Here is a 26,777-nt window from a genome sequence, read left to right on the forward strand (position 1 = left end):
GGTCCAAGCCACGCGGACGCCTGCCAAAATTTAATTTAAAAAAATTTAATTTTAATATTGCATTTGCTGTGATAGTATTTTTAGCACCATCTAGCAGATGTAAAATTGGAACCGTTTTAAATTAAATGTGTTATTTTGAAGAATCGGAAGTGTCAAGAGTTAGTCTTTGGTTGAAAATGGCCGGCACGTGTTTTGTTAAATCAACTGGAAGTGATGAAACTGCACTTTTTGAAAGCCCTGGGTTGTGTAGTTGATGTCCAGGGTCAGTACTGATGTAGTTGTATGTCTAATTTAGCTGCAGCTATATTTTGTTGAACTCGACTAGCTGCAGCTATATTTTGTTGGCTACAGGACATTACCCCCCTGGATATTTCCCCCCCCCCCCCCGGACATTTCCCCCCCCCCCCCCGTATTTACCCCCCGGAGCAATTACCCCCCTGTCAATTACCCCCATGTCAATTACCCCCCGGGGAATTACACCCCCCCCCCCCCTCAAGTTAAAATCCTAACTCTAACTAGAATTTTATCCCTATATACTACTTTAATCCAAACCTTAAGAAAAAGACCAAAACCTAAGCATCCACCTTAGCCTAAAACTTCACACAAAACCAAAACCAAAGCTAGACACAACCCTAACCCTAACCTTAACCTTAACCTTAACCCTAACCCTAGCCCTAACCCTAACTCTAACCCTAACCCTAACTCTAACCCTGTCCGGGGGGCGGGGGGGGGGGGGTAATGTCCTACTGGGCGGGGGGTAATTGACAGGGGGGTAATTACTCTGGGGGGGGGGGGTAATGTCGGGGGGGGGAATATCCGGGGGGTAATTGACAGGGGGGAAATGCCCTGTTCCCATTTTGTTGAACTAGATTGTCTGGTTTGGCTGCAGCAATATCTTGTTGACCTCGATTGTCTGGTTTAGCTGCAGCTATATTTTGTTGAACTCGACTAGCTGCAGCTATATTTTGTTGAACTAGATTGTCTAATTTAGCTGCAGCTATTTTTTGTTGAACTCGACTAGCTGCAGCTATATTTTGTTGACCTCGATTGTCTAATTTAGCTGCAGCAATATTTTGTTGAACTCGACTAGCTACAGCTATATTTTGTTGAACTAGATTGTCTGGTTTAACTTCAGCAATATCTTGTTGACCTCGATTGTCTAATTTAGCTGCAGCAATATTTTGTTCAACTCGACTAGCTGTAGCTACATTTTGTTGAACTCGACTAGCTGCATCGATATCTTGTTGAAATCAGCTTTAATGAATCAAACACATAACATTATCTTCTATGTGGGTTTCTTTCAATTATTTTCTTTCGGGTAGGTGTATGAAACTTCCGGCCTGAGGGGAAAGGGGGGGGGGGTTCTAGAATTGTTTTAAGTATATATTTGCTATTCTTTTTCGTCAGGGTGTTTGGGGCTTTGGACTTGCTCCGGGAGAAGGGGGGGGGGCAGTGCAAGAAACTCCCACACCCCAAAAATGTATCGGAAACTCACGCTTAATGCACTTTTGCTCTCCCCTCCACCTCGCCCCACACACAACCCACACACCCTTCTTCCAAACACTCACAATTTTTCCATTCCGTTACTCCAATGTATTTTTTTTTCAATGTCGGCTTTTTTTTTTTTTTTTTTGTTGATCCCGTCTGCAAAACACCACTCGTCCACATCTAACCCTGTATTATTATTTTGAGTGATGAACCTTTAAAGCGGATAGCACGGGTTTTCGTGCAAAAAAATAAACGCCTTTAATACACCTCGATGTAACTGACATTGTTTTTATATTGTTATGTCTTGATCACAAAACGAACGTTAAAAACCTGATTTAGCATGTCTTCCGCTAACGAAAAAAAGGAAGATTGATGAAAAAAATAAAATAAAGAAAGACATGGAAAAAAAAGAAAGACTGATGAAAAAAAATGCGGTTTGTTCTTGGTGAACTTCTCAAAAAAGGAAGCTATTTTTTTTGTTCAAAGAAGATTTTTGTTTAAAACTTTAAACAATTCGTTGATACCTCGACGTGTTATAAGTTGTTTTTTTTCTACAAGAGTTTCAACACGTGTTTAGTTTTCAAAGACCCGCAGAATGCCTGCAACTTTGATTTGGTGTCAAAGTTAGACAGACAGGGATTTATACGTTGTATAAACAAGTTCGTGGCACCCGTGTCTAGGGTTTCTTTCAGACATTTATCTCCGGTGGGGGGGGGGGATGTTTGAAAGGAGGGGCGCACATAATTTCTGGGGGTAGGGGGGGGGGGGGGAATTGGACACTAAAAGTATACATTTTCTATGTAAATTGTAAACATTTCCATTTTGTCCAGGGGTGGGGATGGGCAGTGTTTCTTTCAGACATTTTTCTCCGTGGGGGCACTTGAAGTTTTCGGGGGAGAGGAGGGCGGTAGAATTAATTCGTGGGGTCGGAAACTGTTAAATATATATATATATATTTCCTATATACATTCCATTTCGTTCGGGGGGTAGACTTTCTTCAGAGGGGCTTTGCCCGCCACCCCCCCCCCCCCCCCCCCCGAAGAGATGCATGGAAGAAACTATGGGGATGGGTAAACGTATTCCGAGGTAAGGGATGCACTTCTTCATCCCGTCACAACTCCCCTATCACTAGGCACAAAACAAAAAAATTAAAAACAGGCAAAACAACATATGTATCATCCGCCCACCGTTGTTCTAGCGCATGAGCGCCATTTTAATTTAGTCGTTGACTTGAATACACCTTCTTTCCTTATAAACACCATTTTAATGTATCATTGAATACACCATCTCTCCTTATAAACACCATTTTAATTTTAAATACACCATCTCTCCCTATAACACCATTTTAATGTATCGTTGACTACACCATCTCTCATTATAAACACCATTTTAATGTATCGTTGACTACACCATCTCTACTTGTAAACATCACTTTAATGTATCATTGACACCATCTCTGCTAACGTAAAAAGTAATGCAATATAACCCTCACAGCGGTACTTCGCTATAATATACCCCGTGTTTTACCCCCACCCACAACATTTTTTAAAAAAACGATGATTCTGTGACACCATCTCACCCCCCCCCCCCCCACCCCCTCACGCACTCGTACAATCCCCCCCCCCCCCTCACTCGTACAAATCATCCCACTCTTGCACAACAAAACGGTACCCCCGCCTGGGAGTTACATCTCTGCAATATCAACAAATTTGAAGGTAACAATCCACCTCCCCACCCCCACTCCCACTCCCCACCCCCACCCCCACCACCACCACACCGTCTCCTATTACCCGTCGCGCTAGAGTAGAGCAGCCCTCGTTCCATTCAGACGGTAAACCGGCTAATCGCGTGACGTCAAGTCGTCTGCTGCCTCAGTTCTGCTGTCCGCGCAGACGATCTAGGGAAAAAAAATTATTATTCACCCGGATTATTTCCCGGACATAAACGCCGAGAATTGTTCTGTTATTGATAATCGATTGGTGTTCACTCGTCATTGATACTGTTCTCGTCTGTTTAGTGTGACATGTGATAGGTTATAGGTCAGGGTATGAGTACTATTTACTCAGTTGTTTGTTTTTCCATACATTTCAAAAGAGGATTTGTTGTTTTCCTCAAAGATTTATGCAAAGATTTATGGATTTTATAAATAATAATAAATAAATTTTAATATTTTTTTAGCATAGTCTGCAACTTTTTAAAGTTTTTGTTCCATGAAGAAAAAATTAAATAATTCGTATATATATTTTTTTTAAATTTGTAGAAACTACATCAAACTGTTTTCTTATATGTTTAATATTTGAGTACTTTAATTAACCACAGCCGAAACAGACGTTTAAACCATGTGTTCATCAAACAGAGACCGAAACAGAATTTATTAGAGCCCGTGGTCTTTGAAAAATGTAACTGTTCATAATAAATAATTTTGATTGCCAGAAAAAAGAAAAGAAATTCTTGGATTACATACATTATAATATAAACTACTGACTAGAAACTGAAGTTGTTATAATGTTTACATTTTATTCGATATAACAAAGGAAGTTTAGTATTCACCGCAATGTTTCCTACAACATTCAACAAGTAAGTAGATTCATTTGTTATTTCCCTTGTTCATTGTGCGCCATCGTGTTTTATCTAACTTTTGCAGCCTCTGCAACTCTCAGTGTGAAAACGTAGATTTGTATTTTTTTTTTGCTGATGTGGAGGGACTAGAACAGGACCGTCATAGTGTGTGTGGTGGGGGGGAGAAAGGGGGTGTTCTATGTGAAATACAGAAAGGGAGGTTGAATCGAGAGGTGACCCCTATTAGCCACACCTCTGATGGCCGTTTTACTTGATCCCCTTGACCTAACGGACATTTGTTAATATGTAACGTTCATCACCATCTTCAGTTTCTTCCAGGCATATCCAGGTCCCCCCTCCCCCCCCCCCCCCCCCCCGAAGAAAGTCTATCGGCCCTTCCCTCTTCCCTTCCCCGTCTCTCCCCCCCCCCCCTATACTTTTATCCGTGTCCGTTTGAAGAAATCGAACTAGAAGGTGGACACTAACTTAAGTAGTGAAAGATGAACTGGCTTTCATGTAATTCTTCAGTCCTCTAAGCTCTTTAGTTCGTACAAAATGATGATCCTATTCAGTCCTCTAATCCTTTTAGTTCGTGGCCATTGGTGAAATTAAGTAGAGCCCAAAGATAGCCATTTTCTCGAGATGTCCAATGGAGTCGTACTTTGGCAGTAGTGGCTTATAATTATTCGGATAACAAACGGATAAACGTGTATTAGAAAAAACATTTTTCTGAAACATATTTCTAATTGTTATCATCAGAAACCCAGTGTTCTTCTAAATTGATCCGTGTCTTCTTCTTCTTCGTTCATAATTGTAAAAATGTAAAATAGTTCCTCTACACTCTAACACAATTAAGTTTTACTTGTTAACCTATTATACGCCATATAAGCTGTTTTCAAACTGCTGGCTTCTTGGATTTGCTTCCATAGCCTTTGTCCAACCAAGAACAAACTACAAGGCATCAGTTGTTTGATTTTGGAGTTTTCTATCTTAGATGGGTTGTGTCAAATAACTACTAATATGAAAAATAGAACTAGCGAAAATAGCAAAATAATATATGCTCTGCATACTTGGCCGATAAACAACCCGGGATCTATCCACAGCTAGGCTGCCGTCTTTACCTTGTATTTAATCCGCCACTGATTAGCTGGACTGCTAACCCGTAAGTCTCGAATTCGAATCTGGGTTTAAGTCAGTAGATCGTCCCTGAGTCCACCCAGCTCTGATGGGTACCTAACTCCTGTTAGGGAAAGTAAAGGCGGCTGGGCATAGTGCTGACCACACTATTCCTTCACATGCCGAGGCCACAGAAACAAGTGAACTCTACTTCACGAGCCCCATAAACCGTCTGGTTTGAAAAGGAAACTTACTTTTACTAATCCGCCACTGATTAGGTCTTTGATCTCCTACCCCCCCCCCCCCCCAACAGACGTTGATCTCTTTGGTTACCTGAATCTCTTTGGTTACCTGTATACCTGTATACGTGTACCTGTCAACGAAAACAGCCACCCTGGCGGTGGTCGTCTGTTTGTCAAAGGTTTGTTGTCCCTGACGGTAAGTCGTCTGTCAACTGTCTGTCACACGTTGGCTGTCAGTTGCTGTGTCAGTTGACTCCCCACATCCCATGTTTGTCGTCAACCCGTCGCGTGCGTGTCAACTGTTTACGTTCAATGCAATCAAAATTACAATGCGTGTGGGGGAGGGTAGGGGTAGGGGGAGGGAGATCCTCAGAGCCTACTACACCTAAGTTTCCGACTGCGAGTTGTGAACTTTGGTGAACTTTGACCTTTGTACATCGCAAATATTTGAGGATTTAATCTAACCGACTAAAGCAAATCATTAGGCGAACATCAATACAGACGTTACATAAAAATATATGTGTGGTGTTTTTAAGTGTATTGTAGTTTGTTGTTTTTTTTTAGTTTGTGTTCAATGACTGAGTTTTTGTACCTGGTATTTATTTTTATACCCTCCAATATCTTATAAGATTAAGTAATGGTTTTTGTCAGTTAAGGATTTTGCATTTAGTGGCGTTACTAGGTCGTGTGACACCATGTGCGGCGGTGTGTCCCCCCCCCCCTCGCCAACGATGCACTAAACCTATAAATTTAGTGTCACCATTCGCCCCCCCGCCCCCCCCCCACACACACACACCTACACCTTAATACATACTGTGTCTAATAATGTATTTAATTTAACAAGTTATTAAATTATCCCGAGAAAAAGCTGCGGCGCGCCTTGAAATGTGTCACAACACCTTTTTGGTGGATTATTTAGAGACACCACAACACCTTTTTGTTGGATTAATTTTAACCTAGACACAATAGGCCTACCTTTTTGTTTGAATAGTTTAAACACAAATACAACACCTTTTTGTTGGATTAATTTAAACCCAGACACAACACCTTTTTGTTGGATTAATTTAAAGCCACACACAACACCTTTTTGTTGGATTAATTTAAAGCCACACACAACACCTTTTTGTTGGATTAATTTAAAGCCAGACACAACACCTTTTTGTTGGATTAATTTAAAGCCAGACACAACACCTTTTTGTTGGATTAATTTAAACCCAAACACGATACCTTTTTGTTGGATTAATTTAAACTCAAACACGACACCTTTTTGTTGGATTAATTTAAACCCAAACAGAACACCTTTTTGTTGGATTAATTTAAACCCAAACACAACACCTTTTTGTTGGATTAATTTAAACCCAGACACAACACCCTTTGGTCTCTACAGCTCACCACACTCGCCACCCTATCATCGGAAGATCAAAGCCCTACCGCCCCATTCAGCCAATCTAAAACATAAACACGGCATCATGTGATCATCTTTTCAACCAATCAGTGCAGGGATCATTATTTTGCTCGGGCAGTGACTCGAATTTTTTAAAATAAATCTTCTGCGCAGGGGTAGATAACCCTGAAACACCAAATTGAAAGATTTATCTAGACAACCCGCTGTGCAGCCTCAAAGATTTCTACCTGCGATACTCCCCCCCCCCCCCCCCCCCCCAATTCATTCATTTCCTCTCTCCTCCAACTTAGATATACTTACAGAAAAGTTGAGTTATACCATATATTTGTGTTAAACGTTATCATATATATCTATATATGTATGCATATATATATATATATATATATATATATATATATATATATATATATACTAGGCATACTGCCTAGCATATATATATATATATATATATATATATATATACTAGGCATACTGCCTAGCTTCGCTTAGGTTTTTAAAAAACATTTGAGAATTTGAATACTTAATTATTTAGCGATGGATTGGGTGTGGAGTGCTTTAATAAGTTGAATTTAAACAGTAATGCTAACTTTAGAAAAAACATGTTTTTGTTCGTTATTTATATTCAGCTCAAGTAGAATTTTTTGAAAGTACGCAATGTATAACTAAAATGGAATTAGAACTACACAGGTTTCATGAACAGTATATCTCACAGTTTATATTACATTGCCTTTTGAAATTAATTAATTAATTTAATTAGGATACTTAACTAAATTAACAACTTAATTTTGTACTAAAACAAATGCTATACTTCGTCATTTTCTGTTTCTGTTTAAAATAGTATACAATTATTTGAAAAATAATAATTTTAAAAACATTACCTCCCTTGAAAACTGAACGTATGACGTATGTCATTGTTTACTTATATTGTTTGCTTATATAAGAAATTACGTTATATGAACATATTTAACGACTATAATGGCTGTTTCCGACGGGAATAAAGTTTTTTTTTGTTACCCTCCAGGGTCGGTCTACGACGTCACATAATATTAAGGGGATCGTTCGTCAATTTATTTATATATATATATATATCTCATATAATGAGAATTTCACTCAAGACCATCTTTTAGCCCTCCTCGAGGGCTTTGAGTCTGACCAACAGTTTTTCCATACGGCCTAGTCATCTATAGTAGTGTATGCAAAAACTTAGCATGATGTACAGACATTAAGTAACCTAAAAATTGTGTTAAAATTTCCCTGTTTTTCCCATAAAATACAAAGATTATATAGGGAAATACAACTGGTCAGTTTTGACCGCTTTACGAAGTTTTCCCAGATATGCCGAGTTTTTTGTGACACCCCAAGGTGTTCTCCTACCACCTCACAAAATTTCAAGGGGGGTCGTCGGAGGATTTTTTTTTTCGTAATAGAGCTCATATAAAGAGAATTTCACTCTCGGTCACTTTTTAGCCCTCGTCGAGGGCTTTGAGTGAAACCGACAGTTTTCCCTAAAGGTCAAGCCATTGACCTAGGAGCATGCAAAAAATTAGCCAGATATACTGAGCTTAAGTACCCTAAAGTCTGCGTTGAAATGACCCTCTGTTTTTCCCATAAAATACAAAGATTATATAGGGAAATACAACTGGTCAGTTTTGACCGCTTTACGAAGTTTTCCCAGATATGCCGAGTTTTTTGTGACACCCCAAGGTGTTCTCCTACCACCTCAGAAAATTTCAAGGGGGGTCGTCGGAGGAATTTTTTTTTCGTAATAGAGCTCATATAAAGAGAATTTCACTCGCGGTCACTTTTTAGCCCTCGTCGAGGGCTTTGAGTGAAACCGACAGTTTTCCCTAAAGGACAATCCATTGACCTAGGAGCATGCAAAAAATTAGCCAGATATACTGAGCTTAAGTACCCTAAAGTCTGCGTTGAAATGACCCTCTGTTTTTCCCATAAAATACAAAGATTATATAGGGAAATACAACTGGTCAGTTTTGACCGCTTTACGAAGTTTTCCCAGATATGCCGAGTTTTTTGTGACACCCCTAGGTGTTCTTCTACCACCTCACAAAATATCAAGGGGGGTCGTCGGAGGAATTTTTTTTTCGTAATAGAGCTCATATAAAGAGAATTTCACTCGCGGTCACATTTTAGCCCTCGTCGAGGGCTTTGAGTGAAACCGACAGTTTTCCCTAAAGGTCAACCCATTGACCTAGGAGCATGCAAAAAATTAGCCAGATATACTGAGCTTAAGTACCCTAAAGTCTGCGTTGAAATGACCCTCTGTTTTTCCCATAAAATACAAAGATTATATAGGGAAATACAACTGGTCAGTTTTGACCGCTTTACGAAGTTTTCCCAGATATGCCGAGTTTTTTGTGACACCCCAAGGTGTTCTCCTACCACCTCAGAAAATTTCAAGGGGGGTCGTCGGAGGAATTTTTTTTTCGTAATAGAGCTCATATAAAGAGAATTTCACTCGCGGTCACTTTTTAGCCCTCGTCGAGGGCTTTGAGTGTAACCGACAGTTTTCCCTAAAGGTCAAGCCATTGACCTAGGAGCATGCAAAAAATTAGCCAGATATACTGAGCTTAAGTACCCTAAAGTCTGCGTTGAAATGACCCTCTGTTTTTCCCATAAAATACAAAGATTATATAGGGAAATACAACTGGTCAGTTTTGACCGCTTTACGAAGTTTTCCCAGAAATGCCGAGTTTTTTGTGACACCCCAAGGTGTTCTCCTACCACCTCAGAAAATTTCAAGGGGGGTCGTCGGAGGAATTTTTTTTTCGTAATAGAGCTCATATAAAGAGAATTTCACTCGCGGTCACTTTTTAGCCCTCGTCGAGTGCTTTGAGTGTAACCGACAGTTTTCCCTAAAGGTCAAGCCATTTACCTATAAGCATGCCAAAACTGAGCCACATGTAAAGAGAGTAAGTGCCATAAAATCCGTTTTGAAATGACCCTCTGTTTTCCCCATAAAATACAAAGATTATATAGGGAAATACGACTGGTCAGTTTTGACCCATTTCCCGATTTTTCCCGGACATGGCGAGTTTTTTGTGACACCCCAAGGCGTTCTCCTACCACCTCACAAAATATCAAGGGGGGTCGTCGGAGGAAATTTTTTTTCGTAATAGAGCTCATATAAAGAGAATTTCACTCGCGGTCACTTTTTAGCCCTCGTCGAAGGCTTTGAGTAAGACCGACAGGTCTGCCCTACGGTCAAGCCATTTACCTATAAACATGCCAAAAATTAGCCAGATGTAAACAGGGTAAGTGCCCTAAAATCCGTTTTGAAATGACCCTCTGTTTTTCCCATAAAATACAAAGATTATATAGGGAAATACGACTGGTCAGTTTTGACCCATTTCCCGATTTTTCCCGGACATGGCGAGTTTTTTGTGACACCCCAAGGTGTTCTCCTACCACCTCACAAAATTTCAAGGGGGGTCGTCGGAGGAAATTTTTTTTCGTAATATAGCCCATATAAGGCGCCGGTCAGTCGAGGTCAGTTTTGACCCCCTCTCCGTAGACTTTTCGGCCAACCGTCACCGGCCCTCGTGTTCTATCGCCCGAAGGCACCATCGTGCCAAATTTGACGCGCCTGCGGCGCCGGGAAGTGCCCTATCGGGCACTTGACCACTTTGCTTTATATATATAGACTAGGCATTCTGCCTAGCTTCGCTTAGGTTTTCAAAAACATTTGATAATTTGAATACTAATTATTTGGTGATGGATGAGGCGTGGAGTTCTTAAATCTAAACAGTAATGCTAATTTTAGAAAAAATAATGTTGCATGTTATCCATTCGAAAGTACGCAATTTATAACTAAAATGGAAATAGAACTACAGAGGTTCCATGAACAGTATATCTCACAATTTATATTACATTGACTTTTAAAATTAATTTTTTATTTAATTATGATACGTAGCTTAATTAACAACGTATTGTTTTCTAAAACATATGCTATACTTTGTCGTTTTCCGTTTCTGTTTAAAATAGTATACAATTATTTGAAAAATAATTATTTAAAAAGGTTACCTCCCTTGAAAATTAACCAAATGACGTATATCTGTGTCTACTTTTTTTTTTAAACAGTTACTATGCTTATATAAGAAAATACGATATATAAACATTTTTAACGTCTACAATGGCTTTTTCCGACGGGAATAAAGTTTTTTTGTTACCCTCCAGGGTCGGTCTACGACCTCAAATAATATTAAGGGGATCAATTTATTTATATATATCTCATATAAGGAGAATTTCACTCGCGGTCATCTTTTAGCACTGGTCGAGGGCTTTGAGTCTGACCAACAGTTTTTCCATACGGCCTAGTCATCTATAGAAGTGTATGCAAAACATTAGCATGATGTACAGAGGTAAAGTAACGTAAAAATTGTGTTGAAATTACCCTGTTTTTCCCATAAAATACAAAGATTATATAGGGAAATACGACTGGTCAGTTTTGACCCCTTTACGAAGTTTTCCCAGATATGCCGAAATTTTTGTGACACCCAAAGGCGTTCTCCTACCACCTCACAAAATATCAAGGGGGGTCGTCGGAGGAAAAAATTTTTCGTAATAGAGCTCATATAAAGAGAATTTCACTCGCGGTCACTTTTTAGCCCTTGTCGAGGGCTTTGAGTAAAACCGACAGTTTTCCCTAAAGGTCAAGCCATTTACCTAAGAGTATGCAAAACATTAGCCAGATATGCTGAGTTTAAGTACCCTAAAGTCTGCGTTGAAATGACCCTATGTTTTTCCCATAAAATACAAAGATTATATAGGGAAATACGACTGGTCAGTTTTGACCCATTTCCCGATTTTTCCCGGACATGGCGAGTTTTTTGTAACACCCCAAGGCGTTCTCCTACCACCTCACAAAATATCAAGGGGGGTCGTCGGAGGAAAAAAAATTTCGTAATAGAGCTCATATAAAGAGAATTTCACTCGCGGTCACTTTTTAGCCCTCGTCGAGGGCTTTGAGTGAAACCGACAGTTTTCCCTAAAGGTCAAGCCATTTACCTAAGAGTATGCAAAAAGTTAGCCAGATATACTGAGTTTAAGTACCCTAAAGTCTGCGTTGAAATGACCCTATGTTTTTCCCATAAAATACAAAGATTATATAGGGAAATACAACTGGTCAGTTTTGACCCCTTTACGAAGTTTTCCCAGATATGCCGAGTTTTTTGTGACACCCCAAGGCGTTCTCCTACCACCTCACAAAATATCAAGGGGGGTCGTCGGAGGAAATTTTTTTTCGTAATAGAGCTCATATAAAGAGAATTTCACTCGCGGTCACTTTTTAGCCCTCGTCGAGGGCTTTGAGTGAAACCGACAGTTTTCCCTAAAGGTCAAGCCATTGATCTAAGAGTATGCAAAAATTTAGCCAGATATACTGAGTTTAAGTACCCTAAAGCCTGCGTTGAAATGACCCTCTGTTTTTCCAATAAAATACAAAGATTATATAGGGAAATACAACTGGTCAGTTTTGACCCCTTTACGAAGTTTTCCCAGATATGCCGAGTTTTTTGTGACACCCCAAGGCGTTCTCCTACCACCTCACAAAATATCAAGGGGGGTCGTCGGAGGAAATTTTTTTTCGTAATAGAGCTCATATAAAGAGAATTTCACTCGCGGTCACTTTTTAGCCCTCGTCGAGGGCTTTGAGTGAAACCGACAGTTTTCCCTAAAGGTCAAGCCATTGACCTAAGAGTATGCAAAAATTTAGCCAGATATACTGAGTTTAAGTACCCTAAAGCCTGCGTTGAAATGACCCTCTGTTTTTCCAATAAAATACAAAGATTATATAGGGAAATACAACTGGTCAGTTTTGACCCCTTTACGAAGTTTTCCCAGATATGCCGAGTTTTTCGTGACACCCCAAGGCGTTCTTCTACCACCTCACAAAATATCAAGGGGGGTCGTCGGAGGAAATTTTTTTTCGTAATAGAGCTCATATAAAGAGAATTTCACTCGCGGTCACTTTTTAGCCCTCGTCGAGGGCTTTGAGTGAAACCGACAGTTTTCCCTAAAGGTCAAGCCATTGACCTAAGAGTATGCAAAAATTTAGCCAGATATACTGAGTTTAAGTACCCTAAAGCCTGCGTTGAAATGACCCTCTGTTTTTCCAATAAAATACAAAGATTATATAGGGAAATACAACTGGTCAGTTTTGACCCCTTTACGAAGTTTTCCCAGATATGCCGAGTTTTTCGTGACACCCCAAGGCGTTCTTCTACCACCTCACAAAATATCAAGGGGGGTCGTCGGAGGAAATTTTTTTTCGTAATAGAGCTCATATAAAGAGAATTTCACTCGCGGTCACTTTTTAGCCCTCGTCGAGGGCTTTGAGTGAAACCGACAGTTTTCCCTAAAGGTCAAGCCATTGACCTAAGAGTATGCAAAAATTTAGCCAGATATACTGAGTTTAAGTACCCTAAAGCCTGCGTTGAAATGACCCTCTGTTTTTCCAATAAAATACAAAGATTATATAGGGAAATACAACTGGTCAGTTTTGACCCCTTTACGAAGTTTTCCCAGATATGCCGAGTTTTTCGTGACACCCCAAGGCGTTCTTCTACCACCTCACAAAATATCAAGGGGGGTCGTCGGAGGAAATTTTTTTTCGTAATAGAGCTCATATAAAGAGAATTTCACTCGCGGTCACTTTTTAGCCCTCGTCGAGGGCTTTGAGTGAAACCGACAGTTTTCCCTAAAGGTCAAGCCATTTACCTAAGAGTATGCAAAAAATTAGCCAGATGTTAAGAGGGTAAGTGCCCTAAAATCCGTTTTGAAATGACCCTATGTTTTTCCCATAAAATACAAAGATTATATAGGGAAATACGACTGGTCAGTTTTGACCCATTTCCCGATTTTTCCCGGACATGGCGAGTTTTTTGTGACACCCCAAGGCGTTCTCCTACCACCTCACAAAATATCAAGGGGGGTCGTCGGAGGAAATTGTTTTTCGTAATAGAGCTCATATAAAGAGAATTTCACTCGCGGTCACTTTTTAGCCCTCGTCGATGGCTTTGAGTAAAACTGACAGGTCTGCCCTACGGCCAAGCCATTTACCTATAAACATGCCAAAAATTAGCTAGATGTAAAGACGGTAAGTGCCCTAAAATCCGTTTTGAAAATACCCTCTGTTTTTCCCATAAAATACAAAGATTATATAGGGAAATACGACTGGTCAGTTTTGACCAATTTCCCGATTTTTCCCGGACATGGCGAGTTTTTTGTGACACCCCAAGGCGTTCTCCTACCACCACACAAAATTTCAAGGGGGGTCGTCGGAGGAATTTTTTTTTCGTAATATAGCCCATATAAGACGCCGGTCAGTCGAGGTCAGTTTTGACCCCTTTTCCGTAGACTTTTCGGCCAACCGTCACCGGCCCTCGTGTTCTATCGCCCGAAGGCACCATCGTGCCAAATTTCACGCGCCTGCGGCGCCGGGAAGTGCCCTATCGGGCACTTGACCACTTTGCTTTATATATATAGACTAGGCATACTGCCTAGCTTCGCTTAGGTTTTCGAAAAATTGAGGAATTGAACAATTAATTAATAGGTGATTGGCTGCTATCTTAAATGCTTAGGGCCTAAATTTATACAGTGGAGTAATTTCATGCTACTAAAATGTTGATGGAATATTCGCAAACTTATAACTCGCATGGTTATTAGAACTTCAAGGGCTTTCTCAATAGTATCAATCAAATATTATAATAAATTACTTTCGCAATTAATTTTTACAATTTCAGTATAATGCAAAACTTAATTTATAACAAAATATTTATTTAAAACAATGCTATACTCTATGATTTTTGATTTTTTTCTTGAAAAGAGAATACAAATTTTTATAAAATTATTACCTTAAAATGTTACTTCCCCTGTTCATAGACCAGATGACCAAATCTTGTATAATGAGAATTTCACTCGCGGTCACTTTTTAGCCCTCGTCGAGGGCTTTGAGTGAAACCGACAGTTTTCCCTAAAGGTCAAGCCATTGACCTAAAAGTATGCAAAAAATTAGCCAGATATACTGAGTTTAAGTACCCTAAAGTCTGCGTTGAAATGACCCTATGTTTTCCCCATAAAATACAAAGATTATATAGGGAAATACGACTGGTCAGTTTTGACCCATTTCCCGATTTGTCCCAGACATGGCGAGTTTTTTATGACACCCCCTGGCATTCTCCTACCACCTCACAAAATTTCAAGGGGGGTCGTCGGAGGAAATTTTTTTTCGTAATATAGCTCATATAATGAGAATTTCACTCGCGGTCACTTTTTAGCCCTCGTCGAGGGCTTTGAGTGAAACCGACAGTTTTCCCTAAAGGTCAACCCATTGAACTAAACGTATGCAAAAAATTAGCCAGATATACCGAGTTTAAGTACCCTAAAGTCTGCGTTGAAATGACCCTATGTTTTCCCCATAAAATACAAAGATTATATAGGGAAATACAACTGGTCAGTTTTGACCCCTTTACGAAGTTTTCCCAGATATGCCGAGTTTTTTGTGACACCCAAAGGCGTTCTCCTACCACCTCACAAAATATCAAGGGGGGTCGTCGGAGGAAATTTTTTTTCGTAATAGAGCTCATATAAAGAGAATTTCACTCGCGGTCACTTTTTAACCCTCGTCGAGGGCTTTGAGTCAAACCGACAGTTTTCCCTAAAGGTCAAGCCATTGACCTAAAAGTATGCAAAACATTAGCCAGATATACTGAGTTAAAGTACCCTAAAGTCTGCGTTGAAATGACCCTATGTTTTCCCCATAAAATACAAAGATTATATAGGGAAATACAACTGGTCAGTTTTGACCGCTTTACGAAGTTTTCCCAGATATGCCGAGTTTTTTGTGACACCCCTAGGTGTTCTTCTACCACCTCACAAAATATCAAGGGGGGTCGTCGGAGGAAATTTTTTTTCGTAATAGAGCTCATATAAAGAGAATTTCACTCGCGGTCACTTTTTAGCCCTCGTCGAGGGCTTTGAGTGTAACCGACAGTTTTCCCTAAAGGTCAAGCCATTTACCTAAGAGTATGCAAAAAATTAGTTAGATATACTGAGTTTAAGTACCCTAAAGTCTGCGTTGAAATGACCCTCTGTTTTTCCCATAAAATACAAAGATTATATAGGGAAATACAACTGGTCAGTTTTGACCCCTTTACGAAGTTTTCCCAGATATGCCGAGTTTTTTGTGACACCCCTATGTGTTCTTCTACCACCTCACAAAATATCAAGGGGGGTCGTCGGAGGAAATTTTTTTTCGTAATAGAGCTCATATAAAGAGAATTTCACTCGCGGTCACTTTTTAGCCCTCGTCGAGGGCTTTGAGTGTAACCGACAGTTTTCCCTAAAGGTCAAGCCATTTACATAAGAGCATGCAAAAAATTAGCCAGATGTAAAGAGGGTAAGTGCCATAAAATCCGTTTTGAAATGACCCTCTGTTTTTCCCATAAAATACAAAGATTATATTGGGAAATACGACTGGTCAGTTTTGACCCATTTCCCGATTTTTCCCGGACATGGCGAGTTTTTTGTGACACCCCAAGGCGTTCTCCTACCACCTCACAAAATATCATGGGGGGTCGTCGGAGGAAAATTTTTTTCGTAATAGAGCTCATATAAAGAGAATTTCACTCGCGGCCACTTTTTAGCCCTCGTCGAGAGCTTTGAGTGAGACCGACAGGTCTGCCCTACGGTCAAGCCATTTACCTATAAACATGCCAAAAATTAGCCAGATGTAAAGAGGGTAAGTGCCCTAAAATCCGTTTTCAAATGACCCTCATTTTTTCCCACAAAATACAAAGATTATATAGGGAAATACGACTGGTCAGTTTTGACCCATTTCCCGATTTTTCCCGGACATGGCGAGTTTTTTGTGACACCCCAAGGCGTTCTCCTACCACCTTACAAAATTTCAAGGGGGGTCGTCGGAGGAAATTTTTTTTCGTAATATAGCCCATATAAGGCGCTGGTCAGTCGAGGTCAGTTTTGACCCCCTGTCCGTAGACTTTTCGGCAAACCGTCACCGGCCTTCGTGTTCTATCGCCCGAAGGCACCATCGTGCCAAATTTGACGCGCCTGCGGCGCCGGGAAGTGCCCTATCGGGCACTTGACCACTTTGCTTTATATATATAGACTAGGCATACTGCCTAGCTTCGCTTAGGTTTTTAAAAAACATTTGAGAATTTGAATACTTAATTATTTAGCGATGGATTGGGTGGAGAGTGCTTTAATTTAAACAGTAAAGCTAACTTTAGAAAAAAATGTTTTGTTTGTCATTTAAATCCCGTTTCATAGAGAAATAGTGGAAAGTACGCAATGTATAACTAAAATGGAATTAGAACTACACAGGTTTCATGAACAGTATATCTAATGGTTTATATTACATTGCCTTTTAAATTTATTTGATTATCTAATTAGGATACGTAACTAAATTAACAACTTAATTTTGTACTACAACAAATGCTATACTTCGTCATTTTCTGTTTCTGTTTAAAATAGTATACAATTATTTGAAAAATAATAATTTAAAAAACGTTACCTCCCTTGAAAACTGAACGTATGACGTATGTCTTTGCTATGCTTATATAAGAAATTACGGTATATGAACATATTTAACGACTATAATGGCTGTTTCCGACGGGAATACATTTTTTTGTTACCCTCCAGGGTCGGTCTACGACGTCATATAATATTAAGGGGATCGTTCGTCAATTTATTTATATATATATCTCATATAAGGTGAACTTCACTCACGATCATCTTTTAGCCCTCGTCGAGGGCTTTGAGTCTGACCAACAGTTTTTCCATACGGCATAGTCATCTATAGTAGTGTATGCAAAAACTTAGCATGATGTACAGACGTTAAGTAACCTAAAAATTGTGTTAAATTTTCCCGGTTTTTGCCATAAAATACAAAGATTATATAGGGAAATACAACTGGTCAGTTTTGACCGCTTTACGAAGTTTTCCCAGATATGCCGAGTTTTTTGTGACACCCCTAGGTGTTCTTCTACCACCTCACAAAATATCAAGGGGGGTCGTCGGAGGAAATTTTTTTTCGTTATAGAGCTCATATAAAGAGAATTTCACTCGCGGTCACTTTTTAGCCCTCGTCGAGGGCTTTGAGTGTAACCGACAGTTTTCCCTAAAGGTCAAGCCATTGTCCTAGGAGCATGCAAAAAGTTAGCCAGATATACTGAGCTTAAGTACCCTAAAGTCTGCGTTGAAATGACCCTCTGTTTTTCCCATAAAATACAAAGATTATATAGGGAAATTCAACTGGTCAGTTTTGACCGCTTTACGAAGTTTTCCCAGATATGCCGAGTTTTTTGTGACACCCCTAGGTGTTCTTCTACCACCTCACAAAATATCAAGGGGGGTCGTCGGAGGAATTTTTTTTTCGTAATAGAGCTCATATAAAGAGAATTTCACTCGCGGTCACTTTTTAGCCCTCGTCGAGTGCTTTGAGTGTAACCGACAGTTTTCCCTAAAGGTCAAGCCATTGTCCTAGGAGCATGCAAAAAATTAGCCAGATATACTGAGCTTAAGTACCCTAAAGTCTGCGTTGAAATGACCCTCTGTTTTTCCCATAAAATACAAAGATTATATAGGGAAATACAACTGGTCAGTTTTGACCGCTTTACGAAGTTTTCCCAGATATGCCGAGTTTTTTGTGACACCCCTAGGTGTTCTTCTACCACCTCACAAAATATCAAGGGGGGTCGTCGGAGGAAATTTTTTTTCGTTATAGAGCTCATATAAAGAGAATTTCACTCGCGGTCACTTTTTAGCCCTCGTCGAGGGCTTTGAGTGTAACCGACAGTTTTCCCTAAAGGTCAAGCCATTGTCCTAGGAGCATGCAAAAAGTTAGCCAGATATACTGAGCTTAAGTACCCTAAAGTCTGCGTTGAAATGACCCTCTGTTTTTCCCATAAAATACAAAGATTATATAGGGAAATTCAACTGGTCAGTTTTGACCGCTTTACGAAGTTTTCCCAGATATGCCGAGTTTTTTGTGACACCCCTAGGTGTTCTTCTACCACCTCACAAAATATCAAGGGGGGTCGTCGGAGGAAATTTTTTTTCGTAATAGAGCTCATATAAAGAGAATTTCACTCGCGGTCACTTTTTAGCCCTCGTCGAGGGCTTTGAGTGTAACCGACAGTTTTCCCTAAAGGTCAAGCCATTGTCCTAGGAGCATGCAAAAAGTTAGCCAGATATACTGAGCTTAAGTACCCTAAAGTCTGCGTTGAAATGACCCTCTGTTTTTCCCATAAAATACAAAGATTATATAGGGAAATTCAACTGGTCAGTTTTGACCGCTTTACGAAGTTTTCCCAGATATGCCGAGTTTTTTGTGACACCCCTAGGTGTTCTTCTACCACCTCACAAAATATCAAGGGGGGTCGTCGGAGGAAATTTTTTTTCGTAATAGAGCTCATATAAAGAGAATTTCACTCGCGGTCACTTTTTAGCCCTCGTCGAGGGCTTTGAGTGTAACCGACAGTTTTCCCTAAAGGTCAAGCCATTGACCTAGGAGCATGCAAAAAATTAGCCAGATATACTGAGCTTAAGTACCCTAAAGTCTGCGTTGAAATGACCCTCTGTTTTTCCCATAAAATACAAAGATTATATAGGGAAATACAACTGGTCAGTTTTGACCGCTTTACGAAGTTTTCCCAGATATGCCGAGTTTTTTGTGACACCCCTAGGTGTTCTCCTACCACCTCACAAAATATCAAGGGGGGTCGTCGGAGGAAAATTTTTTTCGTAATAGAGCTCATATAAAGAGAATTTCACTCGCGGTCACTTTTTAGCCCTCGTCGAGGGCTTTGAGTAAGACCGACAGGTCTGCCCTACGGCCAAGCCATTTACCTATAAGCATGCCAAAACTTAGCCAGATGTAAATAGGGTAAGTGCCCTAAAATCCGTTTTGAAATGACCCTCTGTTTTTCCCATAAAATACAAAGATTATATAGGGAAATACGACTGGTCAGTTTTGACCCATTTCCCGATTTTTCCCGGACATGGCGAGTTTTTTGTGACACCCCAAGGCGTTCTCCTACCACCTCACAAAATATCAAGGGGGGTCGTCGGAGGAAATTTTTTTTCGTAATAGAGCTCATATAAAGAGAATTTCACTCGCGGTCACTTTTTAGCCCTCGTCGAGGGCTTTGAGTAAGACCGACAGGTCTGCCCTACGGTCAAGCCATTTACCTATAAACATGCCAAAAATTAGCCAGATGTAAAGAGGGTAAGTGCCCTCAAATCCGTTTTGAAATGACCCTCTGTTTTTCCCATAAAATACAAAGATTATATAGGGAAATACGACTGGTCAGTTTTGACCCATTTCCCGATTTTTCCCGGACATGGCGAGTTTTTTGTGACACCCCAAGGTGTTCTCCTACCACCTCACAAAATTTCAAGGGGGGTCGTCGGAGGAAATTTTTTTTCGTAATATAGCCCATATAAGGCGCCGGTCAGTCGAGGTCAGTTTTGACCCCTTCTCCGTAGACTTTTCGGCCAACCGTCACCGGCCTTCGTGTTCTATCGCCCAAAGGCACCATCGTGCCAAATTTGACGCGCCTGCGGCGCCGGGAAGTGCCCTATCGGGCACTTGACCACTTTGCTTTATATATATAGATATATATATATATATATATATATATATATATATATATATATATATATATAAGTTATTTATTTAATGTTTTTCTAGTGTGATTATTATTTTAACGAAGAGAATCTCTTTAGTTTTTTCCTTCTAATATATCATATAAGAATTAGCTAAAGCCATGTATCTACAAGAAATTATATTTCACACGATTTCGATTACCTTTTCAAAAACAAATGTTTTATATTTGTGCATATGGCGCGAAAACATTTCTGCGTGTGTTTTGGTAATCAATTGAATTAAATTAATCACGTAGACACAATTAATTCATAAGCTGAAACGAAAAGCAGCATCTTAAGGTGGCCAAAGTTAACAAGCTTATCATATATAAGTTTCAAACTCGTTAAAAAATTAGATCCAGATAGCTAGATAAGACGTGATATAAGCTCGTGTTTGATTGGTTCGTTCGTGAACGCACCCTTAGCACGATCTGTAACGCTGTGAGCTATTGGATAAAAGGTGATGTGTGAGAGGCTGTAATATGAGCTGTTTTTGGTTTTTAATTTGAAATGTTTGAAGATGGCTCGAATTTGTTAATATTATTTTTTTGTTATGAAAACATGCAGTTGCCGTGTATGTCTGGGTCTGACCAGCTGAATCCATCATGTGGTGGAGGGGGGTGGTATGTTTGTATAGAGATTGTTATAATACACCAGTGGTTCTTAAACTTTTTTGAGGTACCGAACCCCACCATTTTCAAATTCCCATTCACCGAACCCTTTTGAATATTTCTTTTTATCGCACTGACAAAACCTGATTGTGAATCATGAGTCGGGTGTGTGTGTCTTGACCTCCGCCGAACCCCTGAAATTGACTCATCGAATCCCTTGGGGTTCGATGGAACCCTGGTTAAGAGCCACTGTACTAGACGGACAATTTGCGTGTGCCAGTTGTCTATGTGCAGGGCACAGCAGAGGCGTAGCGACCCTTCCCGGCGCCCGGGGACAAACTTTTCGATTTGCACCCCCCCCCCCTCAAGATTTCGATTTGCACCCCTCCCCCTCAAACTTTCGATTTGCACCCCCCTCAACCTTTCAATTTATTTTTCCAACCCATTTTGGCGCCCCCTAAGGTCGGCGCCTGGGGACATATGTCCCCCCCCCCCGCTACGCTACTGGGGCACAGTGTCAGTCTATATCAGGAGAATAAGACAACAAGAATTCAGAGTTTCTTCCAATCATCCCGAATAAAAGCCACCGCCCCCTGAACGAAATAGAATTTATATAGAAAAAAATATACTTTTACCAGTTTACGAGTTTAGCTAAGATCAAAGTTCTCGCACTGTCAAAACTGGAAAGTCGGTCTGCGAAAACAGGATCTGATGGGCAGGCATTGAAGGGTTAATGTATTTTAGCAGAGGAAGTAGAGTAAACGACTTGGCAGAGGGGGTAACTTCTCTCAGACAATGTTGAACTGAGAGAAGGTTTAACTTCTCTCAGACAATGTTGAACCCCCCCCCCCCCTTAAAATATCAAGTGACACCCCCCCCCCCCCACCCCAGAGAATAAAGTCTGAAAGAAACACTAAACAAAATGAACACTAAAAACTGGTCTCTCAACATTTGTATTGTATAAATCTTTTTGATATGCTCATCTGCAAAAGTAAGTAATGTACCTCTTTAGAACTAGCGATCCAATGGGCAGATGAAGTAGACTTCATTTTTTTTTACCTCGGCATATACAGCAATAGTGTGATCAGTACTACGTCCAGCCGCCTTCGCTTTCCCCAACGTAAGTCAGGTACCCATCAGAGCTGAGTGGACTCATGGACGTGCTACAGTCACGAGTCCGAATCGAGATCCAAACGCTCTACCATTCGACCACGCCGTCCCAGATCTTAATCTATACTGTGTAATATTTTTATCGCTCAAAATTATACAAATCTACCTTCATCAACACCCTATGCTTACTAAAACTTCGTGAAATGTATACAGTAAAATACGACATTATACCTTCCATTCATTAGCAAAGATATCTGTCTCTACAGGTGGACTTTCAGATTTGCTACCCCACGATACTTTTAAAACTGTCGACTGTGCAGCTATTTATTTACCCCGTCGTGGAACTGTATACCTAAGTGTAACAATGTTCCTATTTGGTCTCTTTTCGTTTCGACGTACGCACAAATTCGCATACGGTGTATCGTCACACGTGGTACTTGAACCGTATTGGTTAAGGCTGACGTTAGGTTTTGAGTTACGTCGTAATCTCGGGTTATGTTTCAGTGAGGGATTAACCTAATCTTCTTGGAAACTCTTCTTCTACTTCCCGTAGTCTAGACTGATTGTTGAGGAGCCTCTAGTTTCTTCCTGATATATCCCCCCTCCCCCATTTAACTCCCGTTAGTACCTCTCCCAGTGTCTTCATATTAGGGGATCGGCGTGGTCGTGTCGGTAAAGCTCATGGTTGCTAAACCGAAAAGAGTTCGAACCCTCGGGCAGATTAGGCTTGTTAGCTGGAGACAGCCACTCTTCTAGGAGAGACAACTCCAAAATCAAAACAATTGGTGCCTTGTAGTTTGTTCTTGGTTGAACAAAGCCTATGGAAGCAAATCCAAAAAGAAAGCAGGCCGAAATAGGAGTCAATGGAGGCCATTGACTCCTATTTCGGCCTTTTCATTTTGGCGCATAACTAGTTGACACGTATACTTAATTGTGTTGGAGGGGATCCCTTCCAACACGAAAATTAAGAACGAAGAAGAAGAAGAATAGTTCATACTCCTCCTTTCATCGGCCTTCTTTTATTTGTCAATGTATGCCGTCGCGGTAGAGCGTTAGACTGCTAACTCAAAAGTCCCGAGTTCGAATCCAGGTTGGTCAGTAGAACGTTCTTGAGTCCTAATGGGTAGCTAACTCTCGTTAGGGAAAGTAAAAGCGGCTGGACAATGTGCTGACCACACTATCTCTTCGTATGCCAAGGCTACAGAACTCCAATTCACTTGCCTCATAGACCGTCAGGGCAGTGTTCCTCTGAGAATATAAGAAAGCTTTCACTAGACCTGAAGGCCATGTCCATATTTCTTAACCAACCTTCAGCTGGCCATCACGCTGACCATTCTTGATAGCGCCTGCGGTTTAAAATTCAAATACTTGTAAGGCTAGTCGACAAGTCATCCAATTATTAAATCAGGAAAAGAGTTCCTTTAAGGCATCTCTCGGGGGTGGGGGGGTGGATGGGAAAGCGAACTGCCTCGTAACATGTCACCCCCCCCCCCCCACTCCCCCATTCCATCCTTGGGACAGAATTGAACAAAAATTAAGCATTTTGTCATTTACATAGAAAATATCTTGAACCAGTGTCAACCGGAAGTTTCAATGCCCCCCCCCCCACTCCTATGGAGAAAAATGTCTAGAAGAAACCCCGAACTTCTAAAATGCTATAAATCTATCTGTGTTTTAGCTTGCCACCCATCCTTTATCCCAGAATAATTCTTTCCCATAATACACAGTCTGAGGCAAACTTCAAACTACTGTTGTTTGTTTATTTTTGTTTTTTTCTCAATCGTTTGAAGCTTGACAAGGGAGATAATTACAATCCCACTGTTTACCGGAAGTCGTCACCGCAATCAGAAAACATGTTGATTGGACTAACTGGCAGGTTACAAATCTCCACTCAACTAGCTTCAACTTCATTCACATAAATCGTCCGGAAAGAAGAAGAAAATCTGGCCAACAAAAATAAAGTGTTTTCCGGTTTGTGTTGTTGCCAGATAGACGCGGGGTAAATACGTCTGCTGATTCCCGCCGTAAGAATTGACAGAAGTGGAAACACGTGCGCTAATTATGGGATGGATGCAGGTAGTTTACGACATGTTCGGTTTGTCACTGACGAAAGAGCACTGACATTGAATGTGGGTTTTTATTTATGATTTGGTTAAGGCTACGATAATTATATTCAACCCTTTATATTTTGACACGAATTATGTTTCCAACCCTCTATGTTTCAGATAATGAATTACATATCCAACTCTTCATATTTCAGATAATGAATAACATATCCAACCCTATATATTTCAGATAATGAATTACATATCCAACTCTTCATATTTCAGATAATGAATAACATATCCAACCCTTTATATTTCAGATAATGAATTACATATCCAACTCTTTCAGATATTTCAGATAGTGAATTAAATATCCAAACCTCCATATTTCAAAGGATTAACTTTCTCAAACAATCAACTAATCCATCAAATTTTAACAAACAATTAATGCCTAGATATTATTTATCCCTCTAATTACTATTATCAAAGTTGATTGTTATTGTTAAGCTATTTCCGAAACTGTTCTTTTCTTTTTCGTCTTTCAATAAAACACGTCATATCCCGAAGAAAATAATGACCATGTCTCTCATCTAAACTTTCCTCTGAGTAAAATCATCATTTTTCTTACCTATATCATCTAATAGAGATCGTTCTTTATATTTACGAACTATTGTACGAGAATACAACCTCTCTCAAAACCCTTCAACGATTCTTAAAAGTTACTGAAAATAGTTACTTTCTCTTGCTAGTATAATCTCTAACTACATGCATCTATCAAGTCATCTTCTACCAGAGAGGTTAGCCTTTCTATGGACTCAACTTCCTCTAAAAAAAAGTTGCCCTGTCTCTCCGTTCAACATTCTCTGAGAGTAGTTAAAAAATTTCCTCAGTTCAACATTGTCTGAGAGAAGTTAAACTTTCTCTCAGTTGAACATTGAGAGAAGTTAAACTTTTTCTCAGTTCAACATTGTCTGAGAGAAGTTAAACCTTCTCTCAGTTGAACATTGTCAGAGAGAAGTTAAACCTTCTCTCAGTTGAACATTGTCTGAGAGAAGTTAAACCTTTTCTCAGTTCAACACTCTCCGAGAGAAGTTAAACCTTCTCTCAGTTCAACATTGTCAGAGAGAAGTTAAACCTTCTCTCAGTTGAACATTGAGAGAAGTTAAACATTTTCTCAGTTCAACATTGTCTGAGAGAAGTTAAACCTCTCAGTTCAACATTCTCTGAGAGAAGTTACCCCCTCTGCCAAGTCGTTTACTCTACATCCTCTGCTAAAATACATTAACCCTTCAATGCCTGCCCATCAGATCCTGTTTTCGCAGACCGACTTTCCAGTTTTGACAGTGCGAGAAATTTGATCGTAGCTAAACTCGTCCCTCTATTGACGTGTGTATGAGCTGTCACATTCGTTTCAGTCTCGTTAGCGGCATAAATCATCCCCCACCCCACCCCCCACCCCCAACGTTGTCTAGACCATCAGTGTGGAGCTAAATATAAATGACCTTCTGACAGTTAAGAGCAGTAAAAAAATTGTTTTAAAATATTTAAGTTCGTAGTGAGCAGTTTTTTAAATATTTTGAAAAAAAAAGAGTTTTGTGAGTAGTATTGTGAAGTTAAACGTAATTTTTGGATGGCTGTAGGCAAGGTTAGAGTAAGGTTAACTCACCAGCTTAATCAGGGTTATTGCACCTGTTTAAGGTTAACTCTTAGGTCAGTCAAGACAAAATATTTCAGGCTATATTTGACTACAGAAACGGTGCTGAACGGCCATACTTTGCCAGCTTTGTTAGACCTCTTTGTGATTTAAAGCATCTTAATGCCACACTCTCCCTAAACATCACACCCCCTTTGACACCCCCTATTGCAAAACCCCCTTTAATGCCAGCCCCTTTAATACCACCCACCCCCCAATGCAACACCCCCTTAATGTCACAACCCTTCAATGCCACCCCCACCCCCCTAATGCCACACCCCCCTAATGCAACATCACCCATGATATCACACCCTCTTGATGCCACTTTCGCCTCCCCTAGATGCCACACCCTCATCCCTTGACGCCCCCTCCCCTCATTGATTTTACCTCATATGACACTAGATTCCACTTAGCTCCTACAGCTTCATTTAGTAACTTCTCTCCTTATACCGTAGTCCGGCATGTAGATAGCTTTACCATGTGTCGCGTTCCAACCTTAATGCAGCCTTTCACCTCACACCAACTTAAAGGCAACCACTTACCCCAGCAATTACCAACCAGAGGCCAAGCACTTACCCCAGCCATTACCAACCAGAGGCCAAGCACTTACCCCAGCCATTACCAACCAGAACCCAACCACATACACCAGCCATCACAAACCAGAGGCCAACCACTTACCCCAGCCATTACCAACCAGAGGTCAACCACTTACCCCAGCCACCACCAACCAGAACCCAACCACGTACCCCAGCCACCACCAACCAGGGGCCAACCACTTACCCCAGCCACTACCAACCAGAGGTCAACCACTTACCCCAGCCA

General features: G+C 40.4%; 1 protein-coding gene across 2 annotated transcripts in view; it reads left to right on the top strand.

Annotated features, from left to right (window-relative positions):
• The first annotated feature begins 3,320 nt into the window (after nucleotides 1-3,320).
• Nucleotides 3,321-26,777, top strand: part of LOC131935269 (trichohyalin-like) — a 72,077-nt gene continuing 48,620 nt past the window's right edge. The window contains exons 1-2 of one of the 2 annotated variants that reach the window (XM_059291648.1): nucleotides 3,321-3,533; nucleotides 3,808-4,065. In XM_059291648.1, coding sequence (XP_059147631.1) covers nucleotides 4,043-4,065 — 23 coding nt within the window. In that variant the 5' untranslated portion in view covers nucleotides 3,321-3,533; nucleotides 3,808-4,042. The remainder of the gene's footprint in view (nucleotides 3,534-3,807; nucleotides 4,066-26,777) is intronic. The other variant, XM_059291650.1, reaches the window with a different exon arrangement.

The sequence above is a fragment of the Physella acuta genome, unplaced genomic scaffold (genome assembly GCF_028476545.2).
Source record: "Physella acuta isolate Inbredline_101_S28 unplaced genomic scaffold, ASM2847654v3 ptg000140l, whole genome shotgun sequence".
Lineage (NCBI taxonomy): Eukaryota > Metazoa > Mollusca > Gastropoda > Physidae > Physella > Physella acuta.